Source organism: Moschus berezovskii, chromosome 6 (assembly GCF_049115385.1).
Source record: "Moschus berezovskii isolate FMDL1 chromosome 6, NW_MosBer_1.0, whole genome shotgun sequence".
Lineage (NCBI taxonomy): Eukaryota > Metazoa > Chordata > Mammalia > Artiodactyla > Moschidae > Moschus > Moschus berezovskii.
The window spans coordinates 14729638-14745770 of NC_142465.1; the positions used below are offsets into that span (position 1 = coordinate 14729638).

The window sequence follows — 16133 nt, forward strand, 5'->3', positions numbered from 1 at the left end:
TGTTTAATTGGAATATGATATTTTTAAATTAAAAAAGAATTTAGAGACTTCGATGAACACAGATCTCTAGGGGAAAAATCAACGGTGCAAAAGGAGCAATAATTCTAAATATTACATTATAAATATAATATTAAATATTACATTAAGCAACAATTTTAAACTATATAATTCACAGATAACATGGACATAATTTTATCTTCCAAAGAGCCTATATGAGAATTTATTAATAGGCAGATAACCTATTTCTTTGAGAAATTGGGAAAAATCAGCTACAGCAGTGAACACCTTGGGCCTGGTGTGGTTTTCAGATAATTTGGAAAACTCTTTTACAAGGTGGTGATTTAGTCTCTAAGTTGTGTCTGATCCTTGCAACCCTACGGACTGTAGCCTGCCAGGGTCCTCTGTCCATGGACTTCTCTAGGCAAGAAAGCTGGAGTGGGTTGCCATTTCCTTCTCCATTTTTGTATAAGAAGCCTAAAACTGAGGAGATGGCAGTAGTTTCCATATATTACTATCAAGGTCTCTTTAATCACTTGTTCCTAAGCAGTCTCTGTTACTCCCCTTCAGGCAGAACCAATCCTGCCACACCCACAGAATAGATAAATTCTCTTCCTATTTTCCAAAAGAAATAGAAGCCCTTAAATGGACAGCTTTTCAGCATCCTGAACTTCCCTCACCAGCATCTGGAAATTTAACCACATCCACACATCCTTAACTTCTACCTTTCACTTTAGAACAGGTGTTCTGCCTTCCCTCAAAGTTTACTCATTATATGTATTCTGGGTTTCATGCTTTTTCTACTGTAGAGATATTGATCACTTTTTTCTCCTGAATTTTCAAGCTGATAGTAGAGGCAAATCCCAAAACAATAGCTGAAAGAATGAAACAGGCTTATAAAAGTTTTGGTATACATTAAAGGTGGAGGGCAGAGGAAAAAGAGATGATTCAAAGAAAATAAAAATAAAAATGATAAATCATTTGCTTGACCACTGTCCATAACTGAATTTAAACTATGAAACCAAACTGTTGGAGAGGGTAGGAAGATTCACCATAGCTTTAAAAATAAATAAGCAAATTAATTTATCAGGTAATTAATAAAATCCTAGAGAAACAGAAAGCTGTTCAAAAGAAAATATTATTATTGAAAACCGCTACTTGGATCATTTGTGGAAACTATTTACATAGTCATAATAATGATGAACATAATAAAGAGTCAGACATGACTGAGCAGACACACACACATACACACAGTAATAACACTGAATGTGATTTGGGGATGATTGTAGTAGAAGGATGGATGGAAGGGAAAGGAGATGAAGGAACAAAACAGATAAAATCCTCACATTATATGGCAGCAAGACAAAGTGATAGTGAAAGTTGGTCAGTCGTGTCCGACTCATTGTGACCCCATGGACTACAGAGTTCATGGAATTCTCCAGACCAGAATACTGGAATGGATAGCCTTTCCCTTCCCCAGGGGATCTTCCCAACTCAGGGTCGAACCCAGGTCTTCCGCATTGCAGGTGGAATCTTTACCAGCTGAACCACAAGGGAATCCCAAGAATACTGGACTGGGTAGTCAATCTCTTCTCCAGCGGATCTTCCCAACCCAGGAATCAAACCGGGGTCTCCGCATTGCAGGCAGATTCTTTACCAACTGAGCTATGAGGGAAGCTCATACACATTTCTTAAATCATATCAATTTATACACAGAAAGGTTTTATTTTATTAACTAACAGTTTTAGTTTTATAACTAAAGTTGTTGAAAGGAATTGTTTTATTTTTAAAGTATACAACGCTTCTGCTGCTGCTGCTGCTAAGTCACTTCAGTCGTGTCCGACTCTGTGACCCCATAGACAGAAGCCCACCAGGCTCCCCCGTCCCTGGGATTCTCCAGGCAAGAACACTGGAGTGGGTTGCCATTTCCTTCTCCAATATGTGAAAGTGAAAAGTGAAAGTGAAGTCGCTCAGTCCGACCCATAGCGACCCCACGGATTGCAGCCTACCAGGCTCCTCCATCCATGGGATTTTCTAGGCAAGAGTACTGGAGTGGCTTGCCATTGCCTTCTCCGATACAACACTTCTAGACCTCACAAAAAACATATGCCAAACTGTTGGCATTTTTTTTTTAAACAAATTACCACAAATGTAGCAATGTGAATAATAATTCAACATCAGTTTCTATTTCTAAGTAACAAACATATTTTTAGAGAAATAAATTCATGGATATGGCTCTTCTTTTACAAGCATGCTTTCATGATATATAAAAACATGTTTAATTTTATATTCATTAAAATAAATGAATATATTTACTTAAGGGAAAGGCTATCCATTCCAGTATTCTGGTCTGGAGAATTCCATGAACTCTGTAGTCCATGGGGTCACAATGAGTCGGACACGACTGACCAACTTTCACTATCACTTTGTCTTGCTGCCGTATAATATGAGGATTTTGGGTATTCTTTTAGTAATAGCAAAATCCTCAATCCTATCACCCACTAGTTCAAATAATTTTTAAGCTTATCAAAAAGGAATACAATTATTTGCTAAAACTACCTATGTTAAAAATACCCTTCACATCCAAAGTCAAATTTATTTAAGACAACATCTCATATTGGAAAATTACACTTTATCACACTAAACTGGTATAAAGAAAGTTATAACTGACATACTAATAGGGCTTTTTAAGCTCACCAAAAAGAAGTCAGTGAAAGTTTCCTTTCAGAAAGTTGGTTCTTTTTAAAGTAAAGGTAAAGAACTTTAAAATTTTAAGAACTGGTTTTATGATCATATCAAACTGTTTTCTATACTTGTTTTAAGTTAATAGGATTTTGACCTACTCTAGTTTAGAAATTATATGCCTCAAATATAAAATATAGCTCTTTAGTAGTCTTCAATAAATATCACTTACACAGGCAGTTACATAAGACTAGAAGCAGTTCTAGAAGACAGCGGCACTCCTCTGAAAACTTGTCTGCCTGTGGAAGCTATAAAGCTGCAATAGAATCTCAGACCCCAACTGCACTCCTAGAGAATGTACACACCCAGAAGGAAGGAACAAAAGGTAAGTGATCACACAATCACAACCATATACAAAGCAGAAGTGCAACAGCATATCTTCCTTCCTGTAGAACACGGCAAAATGATTTTTTTGTTTTAGAAATCAAAAAGCACTTAAAGGTTTCTGTTAGGTCTCCTTTCTTTCATTACTACTACTAGTAATGCTTCCTTTTTAAATGCAAGCCTTTGATCGGCACGAACCAGGTCTCAAAGTACTTCAAATAACTCTCACAGAAGCCTTTAACTTTACAAAATGTCAAACAACAATTAATATAAAGGTAACATTTTTTTGGCTCAGAAAGTCTCAGAGCATTTCAGTCTTTAAAACCACAGCTGATAATTTTCTTAGACATCTAGGTTAAGTTTAAATAAGTGAGAAATACCAAAAGTGCTTACTCCTTGGAAGGAACGTTATGACCAACCTTGATAATATATTAAAAAGCAGAGACATTACTTTGTCAACAATGGTCCGTTTAGTCAAGGCTATGGTTTTTCCCGTGGTCATGTATGGATGTGACAGTTGGACTGACTGTGAAGAAAGCTGATCGCCGAAGAATTGATGCTTTTGAATTGTGGTGTTGGAGAAGACTCTTGAGAGTCCCTTGTACCGCAAGGAGATCCAACCAGTCCATTCTAAGGGAGATTGATCCCGGGTGTTCATTGGAGGGACTGATGCTGAAGCTGAAACTGCAATACTTTGGCCACCTCATGCAGCGAGTTGACTCACTGGAAAAGACTCTGATGCTGGGAAGGGTTGGGGGCGGGAGGAGACGGGGACGACCGAGAATAGATGGCTGGATGGCATCACCGACTCTGTGGACATGAGTTTGAGTGAACTCCGGGAGTTGGTGATGGACAGGGAGGCCTGGCGTGCTGTGATTCATGGGGTCGCGGAGAGTCGGACACGACTGAGCGACTGAATTGAAATGAACTGAACTGAACCAAAAGTAATGGCTCAAAGGATTGAAATTAGGTTTTGTTGCCTTCTTTGACTACCTTAATCCTGCTGAACTTCAAGACCAAATTAACACCTACTTGGTTATTTATGTTTATACTAATGTTCAAAAGTGTGAAAGTGTGAAACTCAATTAATCCATCAATATGGCAAAAATTATCCAAATTATTTTTTTCAACAGTATATACACTTTCCTAGATCATAGCCATCCAAACAAAAGCTACTATTTAAAAAACTTTTCCTTAAAATTTAGACTTACTCTATTTTCTATATTTTTTAGTTCAATGATGGTAGGGTTTTCAGAGTATTCCTTCAGAGTGTCTAATTGTATTGCTATATATAGTATTGTTAATTTCATTTTCATTCAGAACTCTGGGAATGTTATGTCAATTTTGTAGCCCAAGAAAAAATTCTAAACCTAGTTTACATATATAAATGTCTTACAAAATTCAGTTAAAGGTATACATGTGCTTCTTCAGAATGTGACTATGAAGTAGCACATACTTGCTTTTAATCCTAGTTTTTGATACTTATTAGCTCTGTTCTAGGTAAGCATTGCTTATTTTTTCTATGTGTCATTTTCTTTTTCTTAAAATTTGGTCTTTGGTTGGGATATTAATACCTACTACATATCATTGTCATGATATAATATTGTAAGTGCTTTGCATGATGTCCTATATATAATGCACACTCAGTAAATGCTAGCTTCTTTTTTATTATCATGTACAATACCCACTCTCAATAAATAATAGCTTTTTATTATTATTTATGTATTATTTTTATTACTGTTATACCTACACTTATTAATAGCTGATCAGACTATGACATATGTTACATGTAAGAGTCATTGGATGGGACGTTGGTATTTCACTTTTAATTCAATGATTCATATAGGAGATTCAATTTATAACTGCAGGCTGTGTTGCCAAAAATAAGTTTTGAATTTACAAGTTGGAGAAATAACTTTTCCCTGTGTATTACTAAGAAATTCTAAACAAGAAAGCTTTTCCTAGTTCTTGAAAACAAGCCTAAAAAAGGGAGAAAAACTGCATAATTAATTTTCTCTTGACTTGAAGGTTGTAAACTATATTGTATTATATCAAATAAATGTAATTCTATAATAACTTAGAGTTAATAAAGTGAAAAAATATAACTCCATGTTTCAGATAGCAGAAAAGATTAAATTATATGTACTCATTCATATAATCACTTAGTGAACATTCAAAGAGCTCTTAAGAAGTTGGAGTGATGAGCTGTTTTTATTCATAAAACAAAATATAACTGAAATACTTCACAGAAAATTTTAACTCTTTACTTATCAATATGTTTAATGAGATATTACTATTACTCATTAAATACCTAACTAGTAGCCTTTTTTAAAGAGTGGAGAGGTAATTCAGTCTCCGTCATGAGACTGACTATATTTTCTAGTGTAAGTCCTGTGCAAAGCTTCAACCAAGCCCCTACTATAACAGGCCACAGTCAATTTAAGGAGTACTTAAGATGAAACTTCAAACAAAAATAAATTTTGAATAGGTTTATTTCTTGACAAAGAATATTTGCTAAACTACAGTCTGAAACCATTAATGAAAGATAAGCACACAATTTGTTTCAGGTATATTTGCCTATGCATATGTACAGCAACTGCATTGCAGTTTTTAATTTTATGGTCAATTTTTCCTATTCTCTATTTTTTCTTAATTAGACAAATATTTATTGCATATATCATATATAAATGACACTGTGCTGGCAGCACTATAGAGACAATAAGGAGAATCACCTTATTTTGTTTTCTACTTAAAAATCTTGCAAACTAGTAGTCTTTGTAGCTTGCAAGCTAGTAGACAATGGTACAAAGCAAAGCCTGAAATTTTTAATGTTTCTATGATACCTTTTGAAAGTATATGATTTTCATATTTTCTTGCTTATAGTACAGGTAAAAAGCTTGATAATACAAGAAGTAGTTATAGTGAGCTGCATCCTTTTTGATGGCTGCTATCACTGAATAAATGATTGCATCTTCCTGATTTCGAAGCTACCCCTGGTGGAAGAAGCACAGATTCTGCAGCTGGAATAGTCTTGCATTCTTTATGGTGCTGGGAAGTGGGGAAGTGGTGTGTTGGGAGAACAGTGGGTAGGCCTTGGACAAGTTATTTACATAACCTGAGAAAAATGGCACAATTAGACGTATCTTCCCTATAGGACAGGAGAAATTAAAGAAATTAAACATAATGCATCTGTAATAGATTCCAAGGTTGCTTCTCAAGTGATTTCTAGCAGCAAACCAGAGCCCCAGGTCCTGTGACCTGGATCTTATGGGAAATAATTTATTTGGCCTTCACAGTGTCCTTAATACACACACGCACACACACAGACAATGCATCCAAAAGACAGGTAGAATATAGGTTCCTTGTTCAGATCTCATTAACCCTATTATTTCCTACTACATGTAGCTCCTCTTCACACAGTTATATTGTTTGCCTGGGCTCTGGAAGCATTTGTGTTTGCACCATTCTCCCTCAAATGTGAATGATGATAAATATTCCTTTCTTATGAAACCTTTCTAAATTATAACTACATAGAAATTATAGAGCTGATAAGAATAGTTATATTTTAAAAGAATCCCTTGTGAAAGCAGAACACACCTTAGCTATTGAAAGGAATTCCTAATTTGAACAAAAACATCTGGCATCAGATATGTGACTGATATTTTAAATTTGACTCAAATTTTTGTCACCTACATCCAAAGACTATTTAGAATCAAAGTTTAATGTTTACACAGATCATAAGAAACGGGTAGCTGGGGATATTGGGCTCTATCTGCAAGTGACACTGGATTCAGTTCAGTTCAATTCAGTCACTCAGTTGTGTGTGACTCTTGACCTCAGTACGCCAGGCCTCCCTGTCCACCACCAACTCCCGGAGTCCACCCAAACTCATGTCCATTGAGTCAGTGATGCCATCTAACCATCTCATCTTCTATTGTCCCCTTCTCCTCCTGCCTTCAATCTTTCCCAACACCAGGGTCTTCTCAAATGAGTCAGCTCTTCATATCAGGTGGCCAAATATTGGAGTTTCAGCTTCTAAACACCAATGAACACCCAAGACTGATCTCCTTAGAATGAACTGGTTGGATCTCCTTGCAGTCCAAGGGACTCTCAAGAGTCTTCAACACCACAGTTCAAAAGCATCAATTCTTCAGCACTCAGCTTTCCTTATAGTCCAGCTCTCACATCCATGCATGACTACTGGAAAAAACACAGACTTGACTAGATGGACCTCTGTTGACAAAGTAATGTCTCTGCTTTTTAATATGCTGTCTAGGTTGACACTGGATTAAACAAGTGTAAATAGAACAGGTGGGTGTTAAGTGAAAACAAAACACTGCTAATTCTGTGGGACTAAGAGATAAAGAAATAGAAAATGATTAAAAGTTCAAGAAATGGTCCTGGTGGTTTACTGCTCAAAAATCAGCATTCCATAACAGTAATATAGAAGAAAGGTTACACTTCACCTACTTTATAAATTCTCTGAGCTTGAGTGGTAGAAGGAGTGAAGATGAGAGATGCATTTGTGAACTGTTAATTCATATAAAGGCAGGCATGCATGCTAAGTCGCTTCAGTCATGTCTTACTCTGCGACCCCATGGACCATAGCCTTCCAGGCTCCTCTGTCCATGGGATTCTCCAGGTAAGAATGCTGGAGTGGGTTGCCATTTCCCTCTCCAATACAAAGGCATAGAGAGCAGAAAATCATTATCTAAGCGTTGGCAGATTGGTCTCTCACTTCATGGATCATCTAGCTTACTCTGAGATAGCATTGTTTGCGGACATATTCTGATTTGCTATGCCTTGCGATGTTTACACCAAACACTCATAAATATCCATTCTTTCAACAAAGAGCTTTTGAGTGCCTATTATATACTCAATAGTTGTATATGTGATTAAAATAGAGCAATGAACAAAACTAGACAAAACACAGAATCCCAGCTCTTATGAATATTTATGCACACTGGAGAGGGAGGCCTATGACAAACAAGTAAATCAGTAAAGTATATGCTGTTGTCAGATGGCAGCAATTCTGTGAGGTTTTTTAAAAATGAAAGAAGGAGAGTGTATATTTATAAACACTCGGTTTAGAGAACACTCCACTGAGAAGACATTTGAGTAAAGAGCATAAGGAAAAGAAAATGCAACAGAATAATCTGGCTTGTTTAAGAGTCCACAGTAACTGAACTGAATGGATTGAAGTGAAAGAGTAGAGTTCCAAGAGGTCAGAGGGTGGTAGTGGAGATGGTATGATTGCAGACCACCGCAAAGACCTTGTTTTACCATAAATGGAATAGGTAGTCATTGAAGAGCTTCAAGGAGAAAGTGACGTGAGCTCACTTACACGGTAACAGGTAACTCAGGCTGCAGTGTTGAGTACAGACTATGATACTCCAATGAGAGGTGATTGCTGTGTGGAATAAGAAAGAGCCATGAAGACTGTGGCAAGAGGTCATGTGACAGACACATTTTGAAGCTGGAAGTAATAAGATTTGTGGATGAATCAGATACAGTATGAGTGAAAGAGAGGTACCAAGGACAGTTCCAAGGTTTTTGGTTTGAACACCAATAGTAGTATTGCCATCAGCTGAGATAAGTAAGGCTGCAAGTAAGTCTGACTTCTTATGGGGAATATCAATAAACCAGTCTTGAGGATGTTAACTGAATACATAGAAATGTATAGGAAAAGAAAGGTTCCCACTGTCACGCATGCACATTCACATTCATAGATGCAAAACCAAAATAAGAGAGAACATTTTAAAGCAATGTCTGTGGGTATTCTCATCTGCTAAGAGTACAGCAATTCATTATTTATATGCACATCTAGGGTTATCTCCAGTGTTCTTGCCTGGAGAATCCCAGGGACAGGGGAGCCTGGTGGGCTTCCGTCTATGGGGTCACACAGAGTCGGACACGACTGAAGTGACTTAGCAGCAGCAGCAGCAGGGTTATTTAAAATTAACAGCTTAAAACTTTAAAAAATTCATTAAAAAACTATTTATTACTTCTGAGACTTGCTACCAACATTTTCTTTCTGTACATATTTAGAGGAGTGATGAAATAAATTATTTTTGCATTAGTGAATAAGTTTCATAACTAGCATAATGTATTCCAATTTATGATCTTTTGAGAAAATATGAGTATATGCCATTAGGGGAAATTATGGAAAAATAATCTCAGAGGCCGCATTTACGAAGCAGAGACTGAAAGTGCTATGAATCACTTACCTCCCTAATGTCCCTTTGATACTTAGTGTTCATTTCTTCTGTTTTAATGAGATCCTTTCTTGCTGTCTCAGCTTCCTGTTCCACCTCTCCCACTCGGGAAGAAAGGGCTGCTAAACGTTCTTTCATTTGGGCCATTTCATAGTTTTGTTTTTCAAGCAATTCTTGTAGTTCAACTATTTGACTTGTTTCATCAGTTGAATCTATAGAACCATTGGACAATCGCTGTGGGAAAAGAGAAAGAAATGACACTTAGAATTGTCTACCTATTTAATTTGAAATCCATGAACTGAAAGATCTAAGACTGATAAAGATTTCATACTGAACAGTAAGAACTCTAATAGAACTAACTTTGGAGGAAAACTAAGCTTCTGAGAAAACTCTTAATTGACATTAAAATATAAAAGTAGACCAGGAATTTTCAAATAGGTTAAAAGGCGCATTTGAACTGGAAGCTACTATATATACATTATACAGTTTAGCACAAAACACAGGTAAACCCTAAACATTCAGTAAGTGGCAGCTATTTTTAATCAATTACATATGAAATTTATTATAAATAAATAGTATTACACTTATGTAACACAGCCTATCATTAGTAAGAAACTATGTAATATTTTCTATTTTTATTCAAGATCCTTTATGAATTTGCAATTAATTTTCAATGATACCCAGTAAAAGAGATCACACAACATTTTTCTTTTAAAAAAGATTATTTCTATTGTGAATCTGACCTCATTGGAACAAAGGTATAGCATAGAAAAGTCTTGCTTTCTATATTGCTATCAACATAAAAGTCATGAGTATGCACAATCCACAGGAAAGAGGCTGAAAGAGTTTAAATAATTTGAGACTGATTTTTCCTCTTTTTGAAGGGGCTGCCTGGAAACCAGGGTGATCCATGTCTTCAGAAGGATGCCCTACAGCCAAGCTGCCCTGGAGTTTTGTGGTGAAGACAGTGCAGGAACTGGGTAGAAATAAGTGCTAAAAGAAAAAGATCATAATCGAGCAGGAAAAGGAAAGAATGGAGAGAAAGCAAAGAGAGTATTATCAATTCTGCTAGAATGTCTGTTTGAGAAATGTGAATTTGTTCTAGCATGATAAATACATTAAGGAACAATTTGAACATAATGTAATTTGTGTTTTCTTATGTACAATCTCATTCTTGAGAATCACTGGCCGAACGCAGAAAAACAGATCTTGCTGAATCAATCAGTGTAGGAATATATTAATCAAATTCCTCAAGCACCGAACATCAACCTCACACTTCACTGAGCGGTTCGGGTTAGCCCATCCATATCTGTTACACTGGCCTGATTTTACTTACCTCTCCCTCCATCACTTCACTACAGTTCACAGTTACACCCCTTCCGACACCCACTTTAATAAGCAAACTTCACATTGTTTTCAAGGTAAAGAGTTAAATTTATCACAGTAGTTATGCAATTCTTAATCATTTAACATGGGTAAAACTGTGCTACCAGTTTCACTAGTATTCTATTTCTTTTTGAAGTCATTAAGCTGTGCTGCAAACCCCTTTCCCCCAAGAGCTCTGTGTTTTTTATTTTGCAATTTTGCATAACTCATGACACTTTGGAATGCAAATGTCACATTAGACAAAAGGTGGTGCTAGTGGTAAAGAATCTGCCTGCCAATGCAGGAGACGAAAGAGACTCAGGTTCAATCCCTGGGTTGAGAACATTCCCTGGAGGAAGGCATGGCAATCCACTCCAGTATTCTTGCCTGGAGAATCCCTTGGACAGAGGAGCCTGGTGGGCTACAGTCCAAAGGGTGGCAAAGAGTCAGATACAACTGAAGGGATTTAGCACGTGAGTACATAGGAAAAAAGGAGGACTGTAGACTACAGGACTATCATTTGAATCACAAAAGATAAGTGAGAAAGATAAAACAGAATGGCAAAGCAAACAAATGGCAAGGCATGTTGATAAGCCCAGTTACCTAACACGTGGAGAAGCAGCTAGACACATCAAGATTAAAAGGGCAGAGAAAGACAGACAGCATCTTAAGATACCAGCTGGATCTGCGGTTAGTACTTCAAAAATATTACTGAATTTCTGTATTGCAGGTGTCAAACTTCTAATTACCTAGTAAAATGGGTAAGAAATGTTACAATTAGGTAGGGATTTTGAAGAGGAACCACAGATCAGTCGACCAGATGCTCCTTCAGTCTTGATTCCCTTAGCTGCTGGGACGGATGCTCACTGAGGGATCAGCGCTGAGAACAAGCCTAGGAATTGCTGTTGGTGGAAGGGAACTGCCTTTCCAAAGTTAAACGTCCTTGTTGGTGTATGCATTACCACATACAACACAGACCAGTATTGTGTTTGTGCTCAGTCATTTAGTTGTGTCCAACTCTGTTTGAGATACTATGGACTGTAGCCCACAGGCTCCTCTGTCCATGGGATTTTCTTCCAGGCAAGAATACTGGAGACGGATGCCATTTCTTACTCCAGGGGATCTTCTTGACCCAGGTTGATCTTCTTCAAGAGTTGCAAGAGTGGCATCTCTTGTGTCTCCTGTATTGGCAGGTGAATTCTTGACCACACAGACCAGTAATATTGTGAAGTCAATAAAAATCCAACATTCTAGACAGTTTTTAAGAACACAAAACTGAAAAAACATTGATTGCAACCTTTATATATGACATTCATGGGCAAGTCTGGATCAGTGTCTTTTGGGGTCACTGCCGTGAGTGTCCAGGAGTCTTCAGCAGAAGAATGGGTCAGCAGTGGTCTGCTGCAGGGTTGGGAGCACTCAGTGCAGCATATTATAAAGCAAGGACATTACTTTGCCAACAAAGGTCCATCTAGTCAAAGCTATGGTTGGATGTGAGAGCTGGACTATAAAGAAACCAGAGTGCCAAAGAACTGATGCTTTTGAAATATGGTGTTGGAGAAGACTCTTGAGAACCCCTTGGACTGCAAGGAGATCCAGTCAGTCAATCCTAAAGGAAATCAGTCCTGAATATTCATTGGAAGGACTGATGCTGAAGCTAAAATTCCAATACTTTGGCCACCTGATGTGAAGAACTGACCCTGATGCTGGGAAAGATTGAAGGCTGGAGGAGAAGGGGATGACAGAGGATGAGATGGTTGGATGGCATCACCGACTCAACGGACATGAGTTTGAGTAAGCTCTGGGTTTGGTGATGGACAGGGAAGCCCTGCATGCTGCAGTCCATGGGGTCACAAAGAGTCGGATAGGACTGAGTGACTGAACTTAACTGGTCTGAAATATGATATAATTTTCTGTACATTGAACTGGGAAAAGCCAATTTACATTCATTAGACAGTTAGCAATTGAGAACTGATTTAGGAAGAAAAGCTAGAGCCAATTGCCAGGCAGTTATGTCCAAATTTGGGATCACTGAGGTATATTACTGGATTTCTATGATAACAGCAAATTTTTTTGGACTCTGTATACAACCTATAAGTAAGGAGGAAACCTTGAGTTTTAACAGAATTTCTACCTCTTCACATTGAGGATTTTCTCTAGTCAACTAGAAAAAAGGAAAATTTTAGAAACTATGAAAATTAGAAAATAAATTTTTTTTTTGGAAAAATGTATTGTTATTGAAATACTACATTCAAGATTAAAGTCCTTAAGAACTTTGGAGAAACTGAGACTTAGGTAATTACACAAAGCTGACTCGAATTAAAATGCAGAACTTTGAATTCACAGTTCATTTCATCTATACTTTATTATTTTTAATTAGGACATATAACCTAAAGGATAAATAATACATGTTGGATGGTATTGACAAGTACCAAGAATACAGTTGTGTGTGTGTATATAGCCATATGAACATACATAAAACAGCACACACACATGTACACAACCACACACATATGTATATAAATTCTGCAAATATTTGTTCAGTGCAACTGATTGATCTTAATTTTCTAATTAGAAAAATGATTATTCCAATTTTGTGCACCTGAAGTCCATTAAAATCTTACCTAAAAATTGCATAGTTTTAATGGGCTCAAGGTAAGAGAAATTTAAGTAAACATAAACAGTAATCAGACAACGAAAATAAAACACATTCATAATGTTAACCTCCTCAATTCCTTTCAGTTCCATTAAGTAACAGATGTGTATTACAAAGTCTTTTTGCTACTTTGGAATTTTGGACTATCCATGGAAATTTTTTGAACTCTCATTTTTATCTTCTGAAGCACATGAAAGTGAAAGTTGATCAGTCGTGTCCGACTCTTTGTGAATACATGGACTGTAGTTTTTGCCAGGCTCCTCTGTCCATGGAATTCTCCAGGCAAGAATACTAGAGCATTATATGTTTAATATATATATATTTCATCTATTCAAATAGTCTTAAATATATTCTGTGCTGAGTTAAATATATGCTTTCATAATTTCAGAGTAGAAAGGTCATTTTAAACCTGTGATTTATGTCTTGAAAAAAGAATATATAGCTTTTGTTCCAAATCGTTATTCTCTTGATCTGATACCTTCGCAAATATTTCCTTTTATTCCAAGAGATCACTGTACTCCTCATTTTACTTTAAATTTTCAGATTTGGATTTGCCTCCAAATCCAAACTAAGACTGCATTTTCAGTAGAATGATGAAAATTATAGCTTCCAGGTATACATATATCCCCCTCCTTCTTGGCCTTCCATTCCACCCCCACCTCTCGTCCCATCCCAACCATCCAGGTCACCACAGAGCACAATGCTGAGCTCCCAGTGCTGTACTGGAGGTCCCCACTAGCTATCTGACTTATATACGGCAGCGCACATATATCAATCTCAATCTCCCAGGTTATCCCACACCTTATCCCTACCCTAGCGTCCACAAATCCATTCTCTATATCAACATCTCTATTCATGCCCTGAAAATATGTACATCTGTACCATTTTTCTAGATTCTACATACATGTTAATATGCAATACTTGTTTTTCTCTTTCTGACTGACTTTATATGACAAACTCGAGGTCCATCACAACCTATTGGATGCAGAAAAGGAAATGATACACAGAGTGTAAATATCTCACTTAGGGTCAAATTACTGAAACGTTTAAGATAAAGATTTGAACGAAGGCATTCACGTTTCTGGTTCCTAGGAGTCTACTCCTGTCACTCTTTTCTTATTTCTTTTGTTGATTTTCTCTCTTTCTATGTTTTTGTTCATTCTCTTTTGTTCATTTATTGTTTTATTTAACCATTCATTAAATCTACTTGTTGTTTCATTTATGCATTCATTCAATCACCAAGACTCTATTTGCTTTGTTTCTACCATATGCCAGACAGTAGGTTGGAAGTGCTGTGAAACAGGAATATGAAGATTCCTGCCTAAATACAACATAATGTGGGAAAAAAAATAAATCAAATAAAGCAACCAATTAATAAATGGCACCACCCTAATGACAGAAAGCAAAGAACTAAAGGGCCTCTTGATGAAGGTCAAAGAGGAGAGTGAAAAAGGTGGCTTAAAACTCAACAGTTAAAAAATGAAGATTATAGCATCTAGTCGATGGCAAACAGATGGGTAAAAATGGAAACAGTGGTGGATTTTATTTTCCTGGACTCCAAAACCACTGTGGATAGTGATTGCAACCAAGAAATTAAAAGACACTTGATTCTTGGGAGAAAAGCTATGATGCACCTAGACAGTATATTAAAAATCAAAGATACCACTTTGCTGACAATGGTCCGTATATTCAAAGTTATGATTTTTCCAGTAGTTATATATGGATGTGAGAGGTGGACCATAAAGAAAGCTGAGAACCGAAGAATTGATGCTTTCAAACTGTGGTGCTGGAGAAGACTCGTGAGTCCCTTGGACTGCAAGGAGATGCAACCAATTTATTCTAAAGGAAATCAGTCCTGAATATTCATTGGAAGGACTGATGCTGAAACTGATGCTGAAGCTTCAATACCTTGGCGCCCTGATGTAAAGAGCCAACTAATTGGAAAAGTCACCTGATGCTGGGGAAGGTTGAGGGCAGGAGGAGAAGTGGGTGACAGATGATGAGGTGGCTGAATGGCATCATCGACTCAATGGACATGAGTTTGGGCAACTCTAGGAGGTAGTGAAGGACAGGGAAGTCTGGCAGGCTGCAATCCATGGGGTAGCAAAGAGTCAGACACAATTGACTGAACAACAACAAAATAAAATTCATAAGGACCAGATAGCATTTAAGCAATGTGGATTCCTAATGCTTCAAGATTCTTGCTTTCGGGCATCTTAGCCTGCCTAGACTGTTTTTTATTCTTTTAAATCTCCGGCACACATATTGTTTTTTAGCTCTCAAAAATCAGGCTTGACCTCAATTATTTCAAATATTGCTCAACAAATAACATTTTGTCTTTGATTTGAAATTCTCCAGTACAGATTTCACAGCTGTTACTGCCAATTCCACAGTGACTCTTTAAACCTGTTTTACTATATATAAATCATCTATTTACAATCCCTACAAATCTAGAGCCTAGAACAAAGCACTAACATTTGTACTACATATCAGTTATTCTCAACTATGACCACACATTAGAATCCCTGGAAGAACAGAATAAAAATATAGAATGGAAATCACTCTATATTCCACCCAATGGTGGGGTCCAGACATACAATTGTTTTTAAATCTTCCCAAGTAATTGCAATGTTTAGTTGAGGTTAAGAACCACAGAATTCTATTACGCAGGTACTTTACTAATAACTATATCCAATTTATTAAACCTAAAAAACTCTCTGGCCCAAAGAGGAAAGCTTCAAAGTAATAAAATAATAAAAGGATAAGGATTGATGAAATGAATTTTAATAAAAGATCTGGTATCAGTTCAGTTCAGTTCAGTCGCTCAGTCGTGT

The 16133-nt window shown here is 36.9% G+C and overlaps 1 protein-coding gene across 8 annotated transcripts in view; it reads right to left on the reverse strand.

Moving 5' to 3' along the window:
* PPFIA2 (PPFI scaffold protein A2) overlaps positions 1-16133 on the reverse strand; it is a 500869-nt gene that overhangs the window by 120063 nt on the left and 364673 nt on the right. For all 8 annotated transcript variants that reach the window (XM_088836833.1, XM_088836831.1, XM_088836832.1 and 5 more), the window contains one exon: positions 9291-9512. In XM_088836833.1, coding sequence (XP_088692959.1) covers positions 9291-9512 — 222 coding nt within the window. The remainder of the gene's footprint in view (positions 1-9290; positions 9513-16133) is intronic.